This window comes from Limulus polyphemus, unplaced genomic scaffold, assembly GCF_000517525.1.
Source record: "Limulus polyphemus unplaced genomic scaffold, Limulus_polyphemus-2.1.2 Scaffold2790, whole genome shotgun sequence".
Taxonomy (NCBI): Eukaryota; Metazoa; Arthropoda; class Merostomata; order Xiphosura; family Limulidae; genus Limulus; species Limulus polyphemus.
Window position 1 is genome coordinate 143,228 of NW_013668400.1, and position 18,500 is coordinate 161,727.

Below are 18,500 nucleotides of genomic sequence, written 5' to 3' on the forward strand. Positions count from 1 at the left end.
GCGCCCTCTGCCAAAATACAAGTTATCAGTATTAAAACGACAATTAATAAAAGAATAATAATTTTATTGTATTTAAATAAAACTGCGGAATATTAAAATAATCTAATTAACATAACAGATAATAACCAAATAACTGGTCGAACGGTCAGAATATGCATTAATGAATTAAATCTAAAAATTGTACTTGTCTTAACTTAAATTAAAAACGCGATACAATGTTGAATAAAATAAAATAAAATCATATTTATATATATAGTGTTTTGAAGTGTGTGTGTGTGTTTTCTTTTAGCAAAGCCACATCGTGATATCTGCGTGTCCACCGAGGGGAATAGAGACCCTGATTTTAGCATTGTACATCCGAAGACTTACCGCTGTCCTACCGGGGGACGTTTGAATGTCTTTTACTCACAGAGTAATTCTATATTTATCAAATAATTTATAGAATGTACAGCATGGATGCTACTAGTTCATTCTTGTAAATTATTCAGCCAAGCTAGCTGTTTGAAATATTTTTGGAGCTCAAACTATCTTTCGATTTTACTCCACTGATACAACATAGAAATTAGTGGGTCCAGCATATGAAAATGTTACAGTAAACTGGCCAGTCGAGTAGACAAGGCAACCAGAACAGTTAAGAGCTTGATATTTTAAGGAATTATGATAGTCAGGTAGATTTGTAGGTTTTAAAGTTATAATTTCTCATTTAGAATTTACTTTTGACCTAAAGTTGCTTTTAGACACACAGTGTCAAAACTATTACCTTGGTCAAGTGACATTTCTATAGGATTATGAGTTTGTTATATTAAAATGACTTTGAATGTATAAGTTAGAAAGTCACGTGACAATCATAGCTGATATAACGTCGTGGTGGAATGTAATATATAAGAACTACGTTTTGATACTGTTTAGCTCTCAAAGTTACTGTGATGCCACCAAAATGTTTCAATTTTGGAAAGGATATGTAATATCCCTTTCCAACACAAATATTCATAAATTCAGATGTTTTAAGATCATGGCATAGGTAAACAACGGAATATAGACCAATTTGAGGTTCCACATCCTTCCAGAAAGATATATTTGAAAAACTTGTACACCATTATTAATAAACAAAAAGCAACTCTTGTAACAAGTGAGAATCTACGAACACAAGAGTCATTTGCAAAAGCCGTTCACGTGTCCCACGTAATGCAGTCAAGAAAGATAAGTAACGCTAAACACATGTTGCTTTCAAGATACAACCATTCAACTTTTGCATGCCTTCAGCAGCTAGCACATACCAGTTACTTTGCCAGATGGAGCACCTATGCATTTCTGTGTAATCATACTGTTGCAATGAGTGCTGGGAAACTGTTGTCAGAAATAAATATTCCTTTACAGAAGAGTCGGAAGTCCTACTGACATACGAGATAACAAATAACTATACGTGGAATTTTAGGAAATCTATAAGTTAAATTATTTTAACGTTAAAAAGCCACGAATCCCTAAGCTAACGAAACTTGAATTTAGGATGTCAGAGTCACAATAGATGGCAGCACTGTTATGTTTTTAAATTATTGTCCAAGATGGTAAAAATATAATTGAGAGGGTTTAATAATAGGGAAAAAAAAAGATATATAATATATGTATAGGGTTAAGTAAGCAGTAATTTTAATTGAAAAAAAAAGGTCTTGCTGTATTGGCTAAGACCTGGGAATGAGAATGTTTTTCTCTGTTTTGTGTTTTAACCCAGGACGAAAATGGGCTGACTGGCAAGGCAAAAAGATACACCCAATCATTATATAAAAGCGCTCTTAAGATAGCTTTGCAGATCTGTCATTTACTTAGATGTATCTTTGGCCAAGACAGTCCCAAAACTACTGGTATACATTACCTTACTGTAAGCAGGTATTCAAAGCGTAACGTGAAAACGGAGCTGAATAAGTAAGTATATGTAATGTCTGTATATCTGCTGGTAACTTTCGGGACACTATTTTTGTCATTATATATAATGATGATGTCATTATATTGAAGTCTGGAATATTTCAAAGTGATCAAAGCCTAAAATAGTTTTTTTTTAATTATGACATAAGAATCAACAGGAGATGATATATGCTGGAACTATTACGGTATTAATTAAAATTACACCAGCCTAGTTTACCTTAAGCCACGCTTATCTCCAACTGGTATAGTACATTTCATATTATGAATCTATCTTGGTTGATTAAAAAACAAACAAAAAATATTTACGAATAAACTGGAAATGACACTCACATAGGCGTGAGTTCAACGAATTTTTTCATTATACTCAAATCTACTATACCTAATTAATATAGTTATTTTAGTGTATATAATCGACTAATGTTGACTCACGAAATTAAAGTGTTTCAGTACTTTTATATTGCGATGTGTTTTCAAAATATGCAATATATTTTTTGATTAATGCTTAATAATATAATCATATTGAAAATATATATTTATTATTTTTCGCGTTCGTTTCTAACTCTGTATTATCCGTTATCTTCAACGTAGCGCGATGGCGATTGGTTCAGTCCATTTGTCGTTTTTCTCACACCTGTTGAGTATGCGTATACTTGCTGTTACGCTGTTGTCTCAACTTATCTGTTGTTTACACATATGTTCTGTGGAAGATCCGTTTTATAAACGTTAGGTTTAAGTCTCCTAATGTTTTTTTTTTATTTAGTGGAACAAGAAGGTTTAGTGATATTAAGGTTACAGTGCGTAAAGACGCCAGTCGAGCCGTCTTTCTATGAATCAGTTAGTGTGTTACATACAATTTTCGCATAACCGAATATTTCAAGAATTAGTGTGAGCACAACGTGACGCACACCAAAGAAAGAAAAACCGTAACCCAAGCGTAAAAATTCGCAATTTCTTCTATGATGGGTTTTTCCATGTTTTCAGATAGTTCTGCCTGAAACACGTACTCTAGGAAATTAGGTCTTATCCAAATAATAATATGTACGAAGCTGTCAGTAGCAACAACAAACACATAGGCCTAACTCAAAGTGTTTGTAAGAATGGTACAGCTAACCTACCACAACGAAGTATTTCATCATGTACGACAAACTTAGCATTTTCACGCACTGGATCGATAGTAAAAGAAGCGTCAACATCAGAACACTGGATTGCTGTTAAGGGCCTGCATATATACAAAAGAGAAGAATGTAAGTATTGATGTTGTATCATAATTGCAAAGCATCAATAAACTTTGAAGTTAAATAACTTACCTTTTTCGCGAAATACGTTTTTTTTTGGAATAGTCAATAAACGAAAAGTATTTGTAGTAGTACTAACGACATTGTAGTGAATTTACATGTATTTCTAACGACTCGGGAAATAACATTATAGTTATACTGATTAGTCGCAAGGTGAACAAATAAAGAAAGATTAATGTGTGAAGTGTTGGAGTAAGAATGCAGTCATGTACTTTAAAAAAACATTCAAATTCGTTTGTAATATGTATACAACTTCATTGTAAGACTGTGTTAAAGATAGTGTAATGCATTACTTTTATTCTTCCCAGTGGAAAGGCTTTCGAAAGAGGAACTGAAGTTAGTGGTAACAAATTTGTCTGCAATGATAGAAGGTAAGTATTATTTTGAAGTATGCTATAGAAGGCTTAATGTTCGCTAGAAAGTTCTATCTGGGCCATAACGTGAGCTATTTCGTATTGTTTCCTGTCACTTTCTTTCTTTCTCAACCACATATTTGTGACCAGCTTCCATATATTTTTTGTTTGTTTGTTGTTAAAAACAAGGAAACACAATGGGCTATCTGTGCTCTCTGTCCACCGCGAATATCGAAACCCGATTTTTAGCGTTATAAGCCCTCAGACTTAACACTGAGTCATCGAGGAGTCTGTCATATGCTGACTTACTCTGTCAGACACACGACACTAGTTTCAGCACACATATGTTCAAATTTTACAATATCTAGGATAATCTTATTCCTCCGTTAAGGCATGATCATAGGCGTTACACATCAAAATCAGAACAGAACTTCTTCATGACAATATACCTATGTATATTGAAGATACATTAATTAAAACCTGTTATATTTTTATCATACTGCCAAGATTTTTCAGATATTCTAGCTACCAGTAATTAGCATTCTAGATTCGGTTGCTATCACCATGCACTGTCGTTGGAAGTCAAAATCGAGTATTTTATTGTTTTTTTCAACATTTATAATGCATACGTAAGGGATTTTGATAATAATATTAATAGAAAAAACGACTTTTACTCTTCACATAATAAAAAAAAAAAAATTCAGCCAACGTATCGCCATTTCGGCTTCATCAGGGCTAGTCATACGAAATGATCAAATGTGGTGTTTTAGCAAGCTCAGTTGATATATTGTGAGTTAATTGCCTATTTATCAACTCTGAGAAGTCACAGGCTAGTGATTTAAACACTTAATGAAAACCCTTCTTTTTGTTCTTTGCAACTGTAAAAGCAAAAATAGTTCCATGATTATATTACAGATTTAATTTCTCTAAAGATAAAAATTAAAAGTATAATCTGTGATGTAGACGCTTAATATATTCTTTGATTCGACATTTCATCTGCTGTGGACTGCAGTTTCGCTTATTCAAGGCTCATCTGCATAGCTTGGGTCAGCAAACTAATAACGATATCTATTTCAATGCTATGCTGATGAATTTTTAATATGCAAAGGCTTTCAAAGCCGAAGTCCACAACAGAGGGAAGGAACGGCGAATCAAATAATGCATTAGGTCTCTACGTCACAGATTATGCTATTAATTTTTACTTTTGGAGAAGAGAAATGTGTAATATAACAATTAAACAGTTGGTTCGCTATATAATATCGAATAATAAATTATTCGGAATGCCATAATATTATTCACACACCTACATTAATTTAGGTTACTATATGATGATTTAAAAAGACTCAAAAACACCATAAATAACATTTCCATTTCAGCGGAGATGTGAGGCGAATAGATGTCGGAACAAAGTGATGAAAACTTAGCTTCGATGCCATTTTCCTAAAATAAATGGTGCTTGTAAATAACTTCGACTACTAATATTGACCCACTTAATTTGTTTTGCACTTGATCATGTCAAATTTCATTTCGGTTCCGAGGCTGTTGTGTTAGGCTTCTTTTTTTTTCTTTTTTTTTGTGTGTGTTAGGTCATATCGACCTAAATAACTGCTTGAACGGACCAAGAAGATTTCCGAAAAGATATCTAAAATAAATATAAAACGAGTTAAAAACTTATTTCATATATTAATGAACCCTCTATTCATTAACAATTTCAAAAAGTCAGCTTTCTTATAATCTTGGTATGGTAAAAAATTATTTTTATCGTATGCCAGTTATTGTAAACACTGTGAAATTGCTTGCTTTGTTTTTCAAACTGAAACAAAGATACAATTTAGTTTTATAAAATAAAATATCTGTTTAAAAAAACGTAGGAAGACACAAAATCACTAATTATAATCTAGAAGAAAACTAAGCATTTTAAATTGTTACTTAAAACATATCATAATGAAATTTAGACAAATATCACATATAAAATAAATATGCTTTGTTACTGAAGCTACATAATGTGCCAAAAGTAATTCTGAAGTTTCAAATCATTTCATCAGTGCTTTTTATTTGTTTGTTTCTTAACCGTGGTGAATAGAACAAATGTAGCCATTCTGTAGCTTTACACTAAAAAATCAAACAAACCAGTTGTGATTACAATTATACTTCTCATAAGACATTCGTATTAGGCTTATTACATTTTAAACACTACGTTCTTTATCTAGTTCCTCAGGTGTTTTCAAGAATTAGAAGAGTGTATAATAATATTATTCCAACCACGTTATATTTGTCATATCCATTACCGACGACGCGTTTCGCTCAATCCAAAGCTATTCGAACCGGCTGGGAGATAACAAACACAGCAGTGGTCGGAAAACTATTTATATATAAGCTATTTGATACAACAAAATTTGTTTTAACTAGAGAACACGTTTTTTTTTTTATTTTGCAAATGTTTTGACTCGAATATAAAGCAAAAGCACTGTCATTATTATCTTTGTTGTTATAAAGTTCAAACACATTATTACAAAGTACTCATATCATATGATCATTTTACACACGTATATCAGCGATGAAACACTTCCATTACTCCTGGAAATAAAATATGAAACATAATGTCATACAGTCAATGAATACTTGTTGTCAGTCGTCATCAGGATCATTGTCTATGACATCTTCCACCTGCCTGACATCTGCACTATCATCAACGTTATTATTGCCTGACTGGTTGCTATATGTTTGCAATTTGCACAAGTTCATACATATAAGACAATTGATGGAGCATGCACATGACTCATAAGACTTAGTCCCTTTGCAAACAATAGCTTCAGTCTTTTCTGAAATCTGTCTTCTTACCAATCAATTCACTTTTCCAGCCATAAACAGATGTATCTGAGATGTCTGGTGAATTTTGAAGCAATGTTCGTAGAGACAGTCAGCACAAAGAGGTGTTTGGTGAGGTCAACTTCCCGTTTCTTTGCACAGTTCATTGGTATCAACTGTGCCAGGCTATGAGCTGTACATCAGACATGTAAATAGTTGGAGGTTCACGTAGTCTTAAAATGATAAATACCAGTGATGTCTAAATGTATCCTGATGTGTCTTGTCTGATTTCAAGAGGTTCGGAGCAGTTACATTGCCACGACTTCCAAAGGCATTAGCAATAGAACTTAGTGGTATGATATCAGGCCCCAGATTTAGTATGCTGGTACCAGAAATTGTACTCTCAGTGTCTTCCTAAGTTCCTAGAGAATACAGAGATGACTAAAGTCACGTAGTTATTCATTGCATGTGTTATGTTATTTTTAAATAACCATTATCTAATCAGTTTACATTCAATATTATGGCATAAAACTTTTTGTACAGTAATACTAAAAGAAGAATGGTGGCCACATCAGCGGATTGTGAACGTATGAAATAAAAATTATGGAATGTAGATTATACGTGTAATAATAACTTGGAAAGTGCTTATAATACAAGGGGGGGGGTGTATAAAATACACGTATAATACGCACCGGGTAGTGCTTATAATATATCACACAGAAAAGTCGTGATAAGCAAAATCATTTTTGTTTTGTTTATTGAAAATATCAGTTCTAGCTTTGAGTGTTCTTATTATCATCTTGCAAACTTTTATTCCAGTTATCACTTAACTGCCAGTATCTAAATTTGATGATGTAGTGTTTCATTCATTTCTTTAAAAACTTTGTCTCAATTACTTCTTTAACATAACGTTGTAGTCAAGCGTGTGCTGATCACAGCTTCTACGCTGTCGCGTTACCAACAACCCGAAGTCATCATTTCTTGTTTATTATTTGTTGCTGATTTGTGCATGATTAATTAATTTTCGCATCTTTTCTTCCCGATACGTGTCTTTTCTGAAACAAGTTACTTAAATGCGCATGTGTTGGAAAGACGCAAATACCACTGCTACTGACCTTTAACGTTTGTTATATCGCACAGTACTGAGTTGAACACTGAGTGACAATCACGTGGAAACCAGCTGCCTCACAGAAGGTAGAAGAAAATTCCTATTGATTCTCCATCTTTTGCTTTTCCTAGTTACACTATTAGGTACTTTATTTTCCAGCAGTTTCCTTCCCTCTGAACGGTTTTTCGGTGGGTTTGTTTACACAATGGGCTATTTGTACTATGCCCACTACTAGTATCGAAACCCAGCTTTTAGCGTTATAAGCCTTTAAACTTATCGATGAGCTGCTGGTGGGTCGGCGGTAAGTATAGGGACTTACAACGCCAACATGCTGGGTTCGATCTCCCTTAGTTAAATGTGGTTAGTGATAGTGTTATACTTTGGAAAAATAGAATAACCTACACACATATGCAGTTAAAATTGTTTTAATTAAGATAGAAGCTATACGTTTTACATAACATAGCTTCATGAGTTATTTTTTGAAATTAAACTAAGAAATTAGCATCTGAACTGGTCTGACTATAGTTATTGGTAGTCTGGAAACTACTGTTTATTGACCTTGCATTATTACTTGGTGTTAGTTTCAGTTTGTATTAAAAAACTTGCAGATCAACTAATTGGATTGTGATTCTTATATTAGAAGAAATGCACATTAGCTTGCTCTAAAACTAAGGTGCCTGAGAGTTTTCAGCTTAAAAGTGGTTAGAACATTTGCGATTTCTGATAGACAAAAAGAGGTCATCTTGTAACAAGTAGTCATAATGACATGAAGTTTGAATTAGCTCATACAAAATTTAATTAGTTTGTTTGAATTTCGCACAAAGCTACACGAGGGTTACCTGCGCTAGCCATCCCTAATTTAGCATCTAATCAACACTACCTACCGCCCACTTTTGGGCTACTCTTTTACCAACGAATAGTAGGATTGACCGTCAACGTCCCCATGGCTGCTTGGGCAAGCATGTTCGATGACGAGGATTCGAACCCGCGACCTTTAGATTGCGAGTCGAACGCCTTAACCACCAGGCCTTCGAATTTCAATTAACATCCAACTTTATGAGTTTCATGTGACTTAAGTTGGCCAACCGATGTTTTGTTTACGTGATAATATTTTTTTGAGTATAAGTAACCAGCCATGCTGAAAACTGAGATCTGACTAAAACAAGATGGAAACCTCAATAGCCGCGACTCTAATTAGCTCTCAAATTGGTCAAAAGATAGATTTATGAGCTAAAGTTTGTACTTGAAAAATAAACTCAGAACCATTCTATGAGCCACTATGCCGCGGCAAAAAATACTGGATTGAATTTTCTGACACGTAATTTTCATCATTAATTTCTGTACAAGTTTGTATATTTATTGCAGTTATGATACTCGATTTTTGTAGTTTAATCAAAACAATGTCAAAGCACGATATGCATTTTTTATACATATTATTAATTTAAAATTCTTTCTTTTAGCTAAATCTGAAGAACTGGTGCCTCTCCTGCAAGAACGTGATGCTATGTTGGATGAAATTGAAGCTAGAAATGTCTCTATTGAACAACTCTTAAAGCTAACGGGGACTAGCAAGATATAATATTTTTGGTTGCTTTAAATGTGACAACTTTCGACAACACGTTCAATTTAACTCAATGCGAATGATAATTTGTGTATCATTTATTATTCGAGGCGACCTTGGGGCATCTTGTTAGTTTTTTCTTATTACCACAAATCAGTGTCAACTTATGTAAAAACAGGACTATGCAAATCATCTGGTAAACTTCGTTTTTTTTATTATTATTTAGAATGAAGATGTGATTTTTGCGTAACTAATCCATCTAGATTCACAACAAAAATGACACCTTCAAACCTCTCTAGTAGTTTGATGATCAAAGAAGTTATCACTGTTTTCCAACATTTAAATAATAGTATTAAATTTATTGGTGTTACTTGATGAATCCTGGGCTCTCGCTTTTGACGTAAATATCTTGAGGTTTCCATTGATGTAACTTTAATATTACGTTATTTACTATAAATTTGTAGAATCTAACGTGTACCATTTCAGAAAAAGTAACTCACAGGAAACCTTTAATGTTGAAACCAAAGGATTTTAAATTTGTTGTATACGTTTTTATGGTAACTGTGTTATCATTTATGCGTTCTGGTAATATTTGTACAAGAAACAAGCCTGTTTTACCATAGAAGTCTATTATACACCATGTGTATATATCTTCATAAATATCTGTAAATATATTATGACGATTATAAAAACACTACATGTCAAATAGCAACACGTGCCAAGTGCTTTATATTTTATAAATATCAATGGAATTTTCAGTTCGACCGTATCGATAACACAATAAAGAGTTTGTTCGTAAAAGAAACATGTGCTTCAACTAAAGTAAAATGTAACACGTGAATCGATTGCAACAAACTTATTCAAGATAAATTAATTAAAGTTATTTAAAATATTTTTCTGCAAGATGTACTGATATAGCAAACGCATTTTTCCAAATGTAAAGCCGGAAACAGAATTTGCTTCTTTAACAATTTCAAGGGACTTCATCCAAGTCCTAATATCTTGAGGCAGTGTTTCAGCAACTAAAGGAATTTTTTGCCCCTTTATAATGTTTTTATACATAAGTTTCGAAAAATATCTTGTTTCAATATTTAGCATTAATATACAACGAGGGATGAGTGTGAAGAAAAAAAAAATCCAAAATATATTGAGCTCAATTCTGGGTACCAAAGGTATGTTTTAGTTTGTTTGTTGATAAACACAAGTCTACACATTGGCCCGTATTTTACCCGTCGCTGTATCAAAACTCGATTATGTTTCAAGCGTATAAATTTCTCAAACATACCGTTGAGTCACCGGGGGACGGGTGTCCCCCGGAAACTTTTTCAAATTAGAAGCTTTCTGACGCATTATCCTCCGATTTATTTATTTAATATATGATGTCCTAATGTCTTACACTAAGTTAGCTAAATGTTGTCATTTGGTAATCACATGTGGTTTTTGGTAGTTAATGTGTCAAAATTGTACGTGAATCCAATGATGCATAGTTTATAAGTTCGTTGATTATCGTGGATAACGCTTTTCTTGGTAAATCAACCATTGATGAATTCTCCCAGTTTTGACTTCACCATTTAGTTTACTCCCAACACCAATGCTCATTTCTAGTTCTTTCTCCAACCAGTCCCACTTAAATGTGTCTTTAAGTAAACTATCAACTTTTCTGGCCCTAGTTTTATCATGACGCTCGAGAACTTTGCCTTAAAAAAATCATCCTATCTTTAGATTAAACTAAGTGTTAATTTTTCCATGAATTTTTCGCGAAAAAATAATAATATAGAAAACAAAACATGACATAAAAACGCCCTTTTAGAAAATCGAGAAACGTAAATTCTTATTGGGCAAACGTGTCGAAATGTAAGCATAGTTAGGACTGGATCATGGTGGCGTTTATTTAGGATAGGTCAACCACGAGTGTTCTACAGGAACGATAAAATGCGTTTGTAGTTAAGCACAAAGCTACACAATGGGCTGTCTGTAATATGCCGACCACGGGTATCGAAACTCGGTTTTTAGTGTTAAAACAGGTAATAAAGTATTACCCAAATTGCTTTTAGTTTATCTTATCACATCAGTTCTTTGGACAGGCAACCCTAAATTTTACCAATCCACATTAAAGACAAATGCCCTTTACCACTCTTCCTCAAAAATCGATAATAGAGCAGTAGATAAAATACACAGCGTTTTAAATATTGATAACCGTATCACCAAATGAACTTGAAATTTGTCATTTGATGTGGCGAATTTGTATTTACTCGAAATCACCAAGCTGCAATCGTGATATACTTTAGTTAAGCCTATGTTATGTGTGACGCAATAAAAATACAACAAATATATTTTTTACGGTCTTGCAATCATTCAAAGATGAATTTCATATGTCATCATTTAACCATTTTTAAAAGTCACATCTCTTGGCTAACGCTCGCTAATATTACTTTTACTTGTAGAAATAAATCTCAAGCATAAAGTTTAATAGCGCCTCTTTTGTCACTATAATTTTGTTTTCACGCATGTGAATAAAAACAAAAAAAACATTACGTTTAATGAACGAAGTGTTTTGTTTTTTGTTAATCGCAAAGCCACACAACAGTGTTATCTGTGCCGTACCCACTACGGGTATCGAAATCCTGTTTTTAGCTATTCACCTAGTGGGCACAACACAGACAGCCCATCGTGTAGCTTTGTACTTGACATCGTAACTTAAAGATATATAATTTCAAACTATCCTGATCACATTTTCAGAACGTTTTGTTTCATTATTGAATTAACATACAACTACTTCAGTACTTTACCAAAAATATTAAGATTTTAAAAATTATTACGCGAGTTAAAATTTTAAGCTGTATTTAAAGTTTATACGCTCTTCAAGTAATGGTAATTGTAGTAATTTCGAAGAGATTATCTAACGTCTTATGTGACGTAAAGTTATCACTAAGGTTACTATTAAATGTACCTATAGTTCAATCAAATTTTAATTATGCTATTTTCATTTTTCAAGCATTTCTGATTGATAAAAACCTGGATATATAAATATGAGCCGGTAACAGTCTTTCAGTCCGAGGAACTAACTAACGTTGCGTATTTGATTTTCATTCTTGGAGGAATGTTATAGTAAAATACCGATATTTTTCGGTTAAAGCGACACTAATACTCCCTACACACCCACCTAAAAAGAAAAACCAAAGGTTTTGCACACATACATATATATATATATATATATGTATAGACACACACACCTGTACGTTCAGATATTACAACCATACGTATTTTCACAAGATAATTTCCAAATATTAATATTCAATTGAGCGTTGTTCCGGAAGGTGGAACACGAATGTAATCCTGAACGTCATCCAACATAAAATGTCGAGGAAATTGTTCATATAACCTCACTTTGAACATTTTTTTATACTAAATTCTACTTTCCAGTAATATTTTAAAAACAATATTAAATGTTCTAGTAACTTTTACAATGCAAAAAAATAAGTGAAATTTGTTCTTAATTTTATTCAATTAATTAAATAATAACTGTACCTGTTTTCAAGCATTTTTTTTTATAAGCTGTAGTGTTAAAAAGGTAGTCAATCAAAAAGTTATTCTATGTTTGAAATCAGTTACGTAAAATTTGATGTAAATCTTTGATGTACTATAATTTTTTCTTTATCAAGAATGAACAATTCATTCTTTTTTTTATGGAAAGAAATAAACCTTTTGATGTGATTATTTTATATAAACTGATGTTTATCCATACGCTATTAATAGGCCTAACGTGACAGGGAAACCTTACTGTTAATAAAACTTCTATAAGTTTGTTTAGAGCATTTTATTGTGAAAAAGATAAAATAAGTTATATTGAACTAAAAGCCATTACAAGTTGTGCTTCATCCATATGAAAGGCTATACAAAATTTCCTTAAAACAAATTAAAAACTATTTAGGAAATACATACTTTTAATTGTTTTTATTATACCACATTGTGATATTTTTAATAAATATACTTGATAACGTGCAATTTCTAATAACAAATTAACTCAAATTAAGAAACAGATATAACTTACAAAACCAAAAGTAGAATAATAATTGAATGTTTTTAATCTAGCTGGAAAGTCAAACCATTTTTTTTTTTTATGAAAGAGTACAAAATAGATAGTAAGTGAAAATTGTAAAGAGCTAATCAAGATTATCAAAATAATATCTGAAATACTTTAACTTAGTGTCTTCCTTCCCTTGATCTTATTCTTTTATCATAACATGTTATCTTAGATAATTTAATATTTCTTACACAGCTATGTTTGAACCTTGCCAGAATAAAATTAATTTTCAAATTACATCACTGCCTGCTCAGTGTGCTTGGAATTACAATTTCTACCATAATTTCAAAGTCAAAAGTTAATTTTCAGACATACAAATACAACCAGTGTTGGAAAGTTCACTAGTTTCATTTTGATCAGATTTGTTAACATTAAATAACACAACAATAAATATAACTCCTGGAAATGTAACCATGTTAAATAAATAGGCTATATTCTTTAAAAGTAATTTAAGTTTAAAATATCACAAATCCTCATTTTAGATGAACAGAGGGATGTGTCAGAAAATAAATTTATTCAATTATATCAAGAAGACTAGACAAAAGCTACTGTGCTGACTCTTGTGAATCCCAGTGCATTATTTCATACCAATACATATATTAATTTTTTTTATTTTGTGTACGACACAGAAGTGTATGAAATGTAGATTCCTATTATTTAGAATGAAGACATGAAATACATGAATTGTTTCAGAAAATTAGCTTCCAAACTTCTTTTTTACCATTATATTTATTAAATATAAATCTATATTGGTGCAAAATATTTGACACAGAAAATATTGAGTTGAGTTGAAATGTTAAATAGTATACGAAGTACCAATATTAATCTCTTATGTACTATTCAATTTTTGGAAACAGCTACAAATATGAAAGATACATGCACAAAAATGCTGTATGTTTTTTGTTTGTTTTTTTTCCAATGGAAGATGAACATTAGATATATTTCTAAACTTAAAAATCTATATAGTTTATATTTCTGAGAAGTCAAACATGAAAAATCAGTTTGATAAAAATTCCTAAATAAGTCACACCATAGTCTATAAAACTTATTACAAAAACTTGCGGTATTAAAGTCAAACATCAGAAAATATTTGAAGATGGTAGGCAGTTAAACACATAAATTAAAACAGTTTCAGCAATTGAAAAGTTGTGTGAAAAGTATACAACAACCACAAATAATAACTGACCACTAAGTTAATATAAAAGCTTAAGCTCCTTCCTCCAATATTCCACTTCACAACTCAAAATTTTGATTGGATACAGACCTGAACCAGCAGATGGAAACCTTGCCCATAACCAATTAGGTAGATACAGTTCATAAAAGTTTCCTATCCAGTATATATTGGTTGTTAAATCTCTGTGGGATAATGTTTGTCATCAATAAACCACAATCTTCCTTATCATAATGCTGACCTAATAAAATATTTAACTTCCTAAAATCAAATCAGTAGAATATGAATGAATAAGCAAAAGTGGTTTGAAACTCTTTAACAGTATTTTACCTTATTTCCATTATTTAGTTTGAACACTAAGTGAAATCTCAAGTAAACAAAAATCGCTCAACTGTAACTGTTGCTGAAAAGCAACAGTGATACATTTTTTCTTATGTTTTGACTCTCTTACTAATGACAAACATTATAATAATATATATAAACATAAGATTTAAAATTAAATTGTTGGGGGAGAAAAAATCATTATTTTCATATCTCTCAAAATGATCCATTTTAATATATGGAGAATAAACTAGAAAAGTATAAATCCATTTCATTAATTTATAAAAAAACTCAAAACCAAAACTAGTGTAACTTGAGTACTCATATCATATTCAGTATAAATCCCTTTCATTAATTTTAAAAAACTCAAACCCAAACTAGTTTTTAATGAAAGGGATTTATATTGAATATGATGTGAGTAAAAGACTCAAAACCAAAACTAGTGTAACTTATGTACTGACATCATATTCAGTATAAATCCCTTTCATTAATTTAAAAGACTCAAAACCAAAACTAGTGTAACTTGAACTTTGATTTGTGTACTCGCATCATTTTCAGATGCTGTGTATAAAAGATGTAATCTCACTAAAATTATTTATTAATAATATGTCACATGTAATTCCCATACAAACTGAATGTTAACAAACAAATTATACACAATAATAAGTAAAGTTAATACTCATACTTATAAATCTTATGATCTTTATACAAGAGCTCAAAATATCATCTCAACCCCACAAATCTTCTGTTCGACCAAATTTGAATGCCAAAGACCTGGTTAATAAAAAGAAAAACGATTAGCTCAACCAAAGTGGTTAATAGCATTTAAAAAATCAACATAAAATGGAAACTGTAGACTAAAAATAATATACTTAAAGTAAATAATGTAAACAAACATATCCGACAAAAATTCCTTAAAACACTGAACTGTAATAACAAAAGGCAATTCTGTCAGTCTTTTAAATAATGTAAATATTTAGAATATGAACAAAAGTGTATACAAATTAAAAAATAATAATTCAGATTACTTTGTTACAAGTTTCAGCTTTTACAGTGAGGAAGTTTCAGTTTTAGAACAGGTATGATATTTCAATCACTGGTACAATCATTCTCCAGTACACTTGTGTATTTTAGAGTGATCGAAACATTGTATCTGTTCTCAAACTAAATCTTCCTTACTGTAAAAGCTGTAACTTGTAATAAAATAATACTTAATCAGAACATACACTCAAAATGAAACAATTAAATAATTCAGATTATTCTGTTTTTCTTATATCTTAACATGTACACAATCTAGACATAACTCATAAAAAAATTAATTTCAAAATGTCAAAATACATCAAGTTGATCTAACTCTTGGAAATTGATAATTGTACAATAAATTGTCAGTTATAAAGTGTATATACAAATTGGGGAAAAAGAAAAAATCTGCTAGATAATTAAGAAACAATTTAGGCTTAATAAAAGAAATATAAGTCCTAAACACAGTGTAAAGACCTTTATTTTATTCTAAATTTTCTTTTATAAAACTTCATATCAATTAGAAAAAGACACTGGACATGAACAGTGTACATCTTCAAAAGTGACAAAACATACAGGTTTTTGATATACCACTATAACTCTCTCTCCAGCCTAATAAATAACTATATCACCCTTTTTTTTTAAATTCATTTAAAAATAACTAATACATGGAATAAAATGTTTACTTTACTTAAAAAAAGGAACAATAATACCAAATATTAGCAGCTTAGAACAGTTATATATTAACTTATTTAACAAAATATACAAGATTTATAAAACAAAAGGTTATTTATACTTAGAATTGTTTCACCTGGGAAACTTTTACAATAGTATATACCTGTTTTGGTGTTCCACAACAAACATAAAAAAGTAGCTATAAGTTTCCAAAGTTACATTCAAGTATAATGCAAAACCGTGAAACTCCACAATTGATTGTTAAACCTGAGGAGCAGTTTTAAAATACACAGCAAAAGAATAATGAACCATTAACTTTTACTGAAGCAGCATCATTATGTAGAGAAAACATGATTCAGCATAGGAAACTGAATAAACTTTAAATGTTATTTTTGAAACTTTATATTTAAGAAACTTTGATTAAAAAAACTAAATCTTGAAATATCATAAAATACTTGAAAAAAGAGAACATTTTATATTTACTTTTCTTTAGATTTAAAACAGGAACATCTAGCTAGGTTATCACCTGTATTAATAAAAGCTTTATACTTACCCCATGAAGATAAAGGCATTTTGAAGAAATACTGCAACTCCAGGCCATTGATGATATTTCACTGTATAGAATCAGAGTATTTGCTTAAATAAACTATAAATAATGATCTAATGTGGCCTTCAGGCTTTGTGGTTCAATTCTTATCACCATTTTTTTAAACATTTTGTATTAATAGTACACTTATTAACCCATTGTGCACAGGCTTGGAAAAGTAATGTCGACTAAAGTTCCAAAATTACTATATATTTATCTTCATGAAATGTTGCAAGCTTTTAGTAAAACGTACAAGTCTGTTGTACAGAAAATATCCGATATGTTAAAGTATTTTTCACTCAAAGTATCTGTGAATTGAATGTCCATGTGAAGAATAAAACTACTTTTTCCTATCATACAGTTTGCACATTACATTAGGGAAGGCTCAAGAACCTATGAAATGCATATTTACACATTTTTTTCAGTATCCCTGTATACTGTATCTGGTATTTACTCTCCTTCTACAACAAGATGCCATTAAATCAGCAATGTAGGGTTAAATGAACAGTTGATAACTCTGACATCAAATATGCAATACCATGTTGAATGGTACTCTGTAAAAGGTCATGAAATGCACACTTGAATTCCAGCTGTGCACATAGGGTTAAAGCTTGAAATAAAAATGTTTTCCACTTATGAAAACTGCAAACTCAAACACAAGGAAAAATTTGAAACATCCACACCATTGTTTTTCAAAACTAAATGAATGTGTTTTAATACTCATCTGTCTTAAAACTTTCTGAACATTATTATTATACATTTAAAACATTCCTTACCACACACAGTCACCGAGAATAAAAGTATTACTGATATTTGTACTCTCCTGAGTTAATATTTTCCCAAACCATAGCTTTCTTAGATGTTTGGTTGGTTGATTGGTGTTTTATGGCACAAAGCAGCAAGGCTATCTGCGCCAAACAACCGGTAAAAACAAAGAAAGGAAATTAATGTAAAATGTCAAAATACAGCGAGTTAAAACCAATACATGTCGATAAAAGATTTACACTGAATTAAAAATACCTATAGTGTGTAAAAAATTAAAAATACAATCTAATCGGACAGTGTCGCCATTACCAATGACACTGTCCAGCGTCAGGGGTAAACTTTTAGATAAAATGTGTCTAAAATGATGCCGCTGCTCACGGTTGTAACGACGGCATGACAGTAAAATGTGGGCTATTGTGACTTGAGTGTCACAATGGCTACACATCGGTGGGTCAATACCCGATAAAAGAAAACAATGGGTTAAAAAACTATGACCAATGCGTAGTCTTGGCAGAACTACTTCTTCCTTCCGATCCTTACGGAAGCAAAACGGCCTAAGGCCAACAGAAGGTTTGATCTGGAAAAGCTTATTATGGCGTTGCTCACTTCCAAGTCGACTGCCAACTGGCACGAAGCCGCGCCTTGAAGACAGGACCGTAGTCCATGTATGGGACAGGCACGGCCGTGATGGCACCAGAGCAGACGGACTTAGCTGCGGTGTCAGCGAGCTCTTTCCCGTGAATACCAACGTGGCCAGTGATCCAGAAAAACTGGATGGAAATAGAAGATAGCGAAAAAGTGGGCCAATCGGAACCCACACAGACTTGGAATCG

The 18,500-nt window shown here is 31.7% G+C and overlaps 1 protein-coding gene and 1 long non-coding RNA gene across 2 annotated transcripts; one reads left to right on the forward strand and one right to left on the reverse strand.

The window, feature by feature from the left end:
- Positions 1-2,542: 2,542 nt before the first annotated feature.
- On the forward strand, positions 2,543-11,160 carry LOC111087875. The gene is made up of 3 exons (XM_022396129.1): positions 2,543-3,164; positions 3,524-3,586; positions 8,945-11,160. The coding sequence occupies exons 1-3, from the start codon at positions 2,957-2,959 to the stop codon at positions 9,061-9,063; spliced, it is 390 nt and encodes a 129-aa protein (XP_022251837.1). The 5' UTR covers positions 2,543-2,956; the 3' UTR covers positions 9,064-11,160.
- Positions 11,161-13,839: 2,679 nt separating this feature from the next.
- On the reverse strand, positions 13,840-17,816 carry LOC106467907. Its single transcript, XR_001291363.2, has 3 exons — positions 16,870-17,816; positions 15,049-15,395; positions 13,840-14,986 (listed from the first exon to the last, which is right to left on the reverse strand). It is a non-coding gene; the product is annotated as an uncharacterized LOC106467907 (long non-coding RNA).
- Positions 17,817-18,500: the final 684 nt, after the last annotated feature.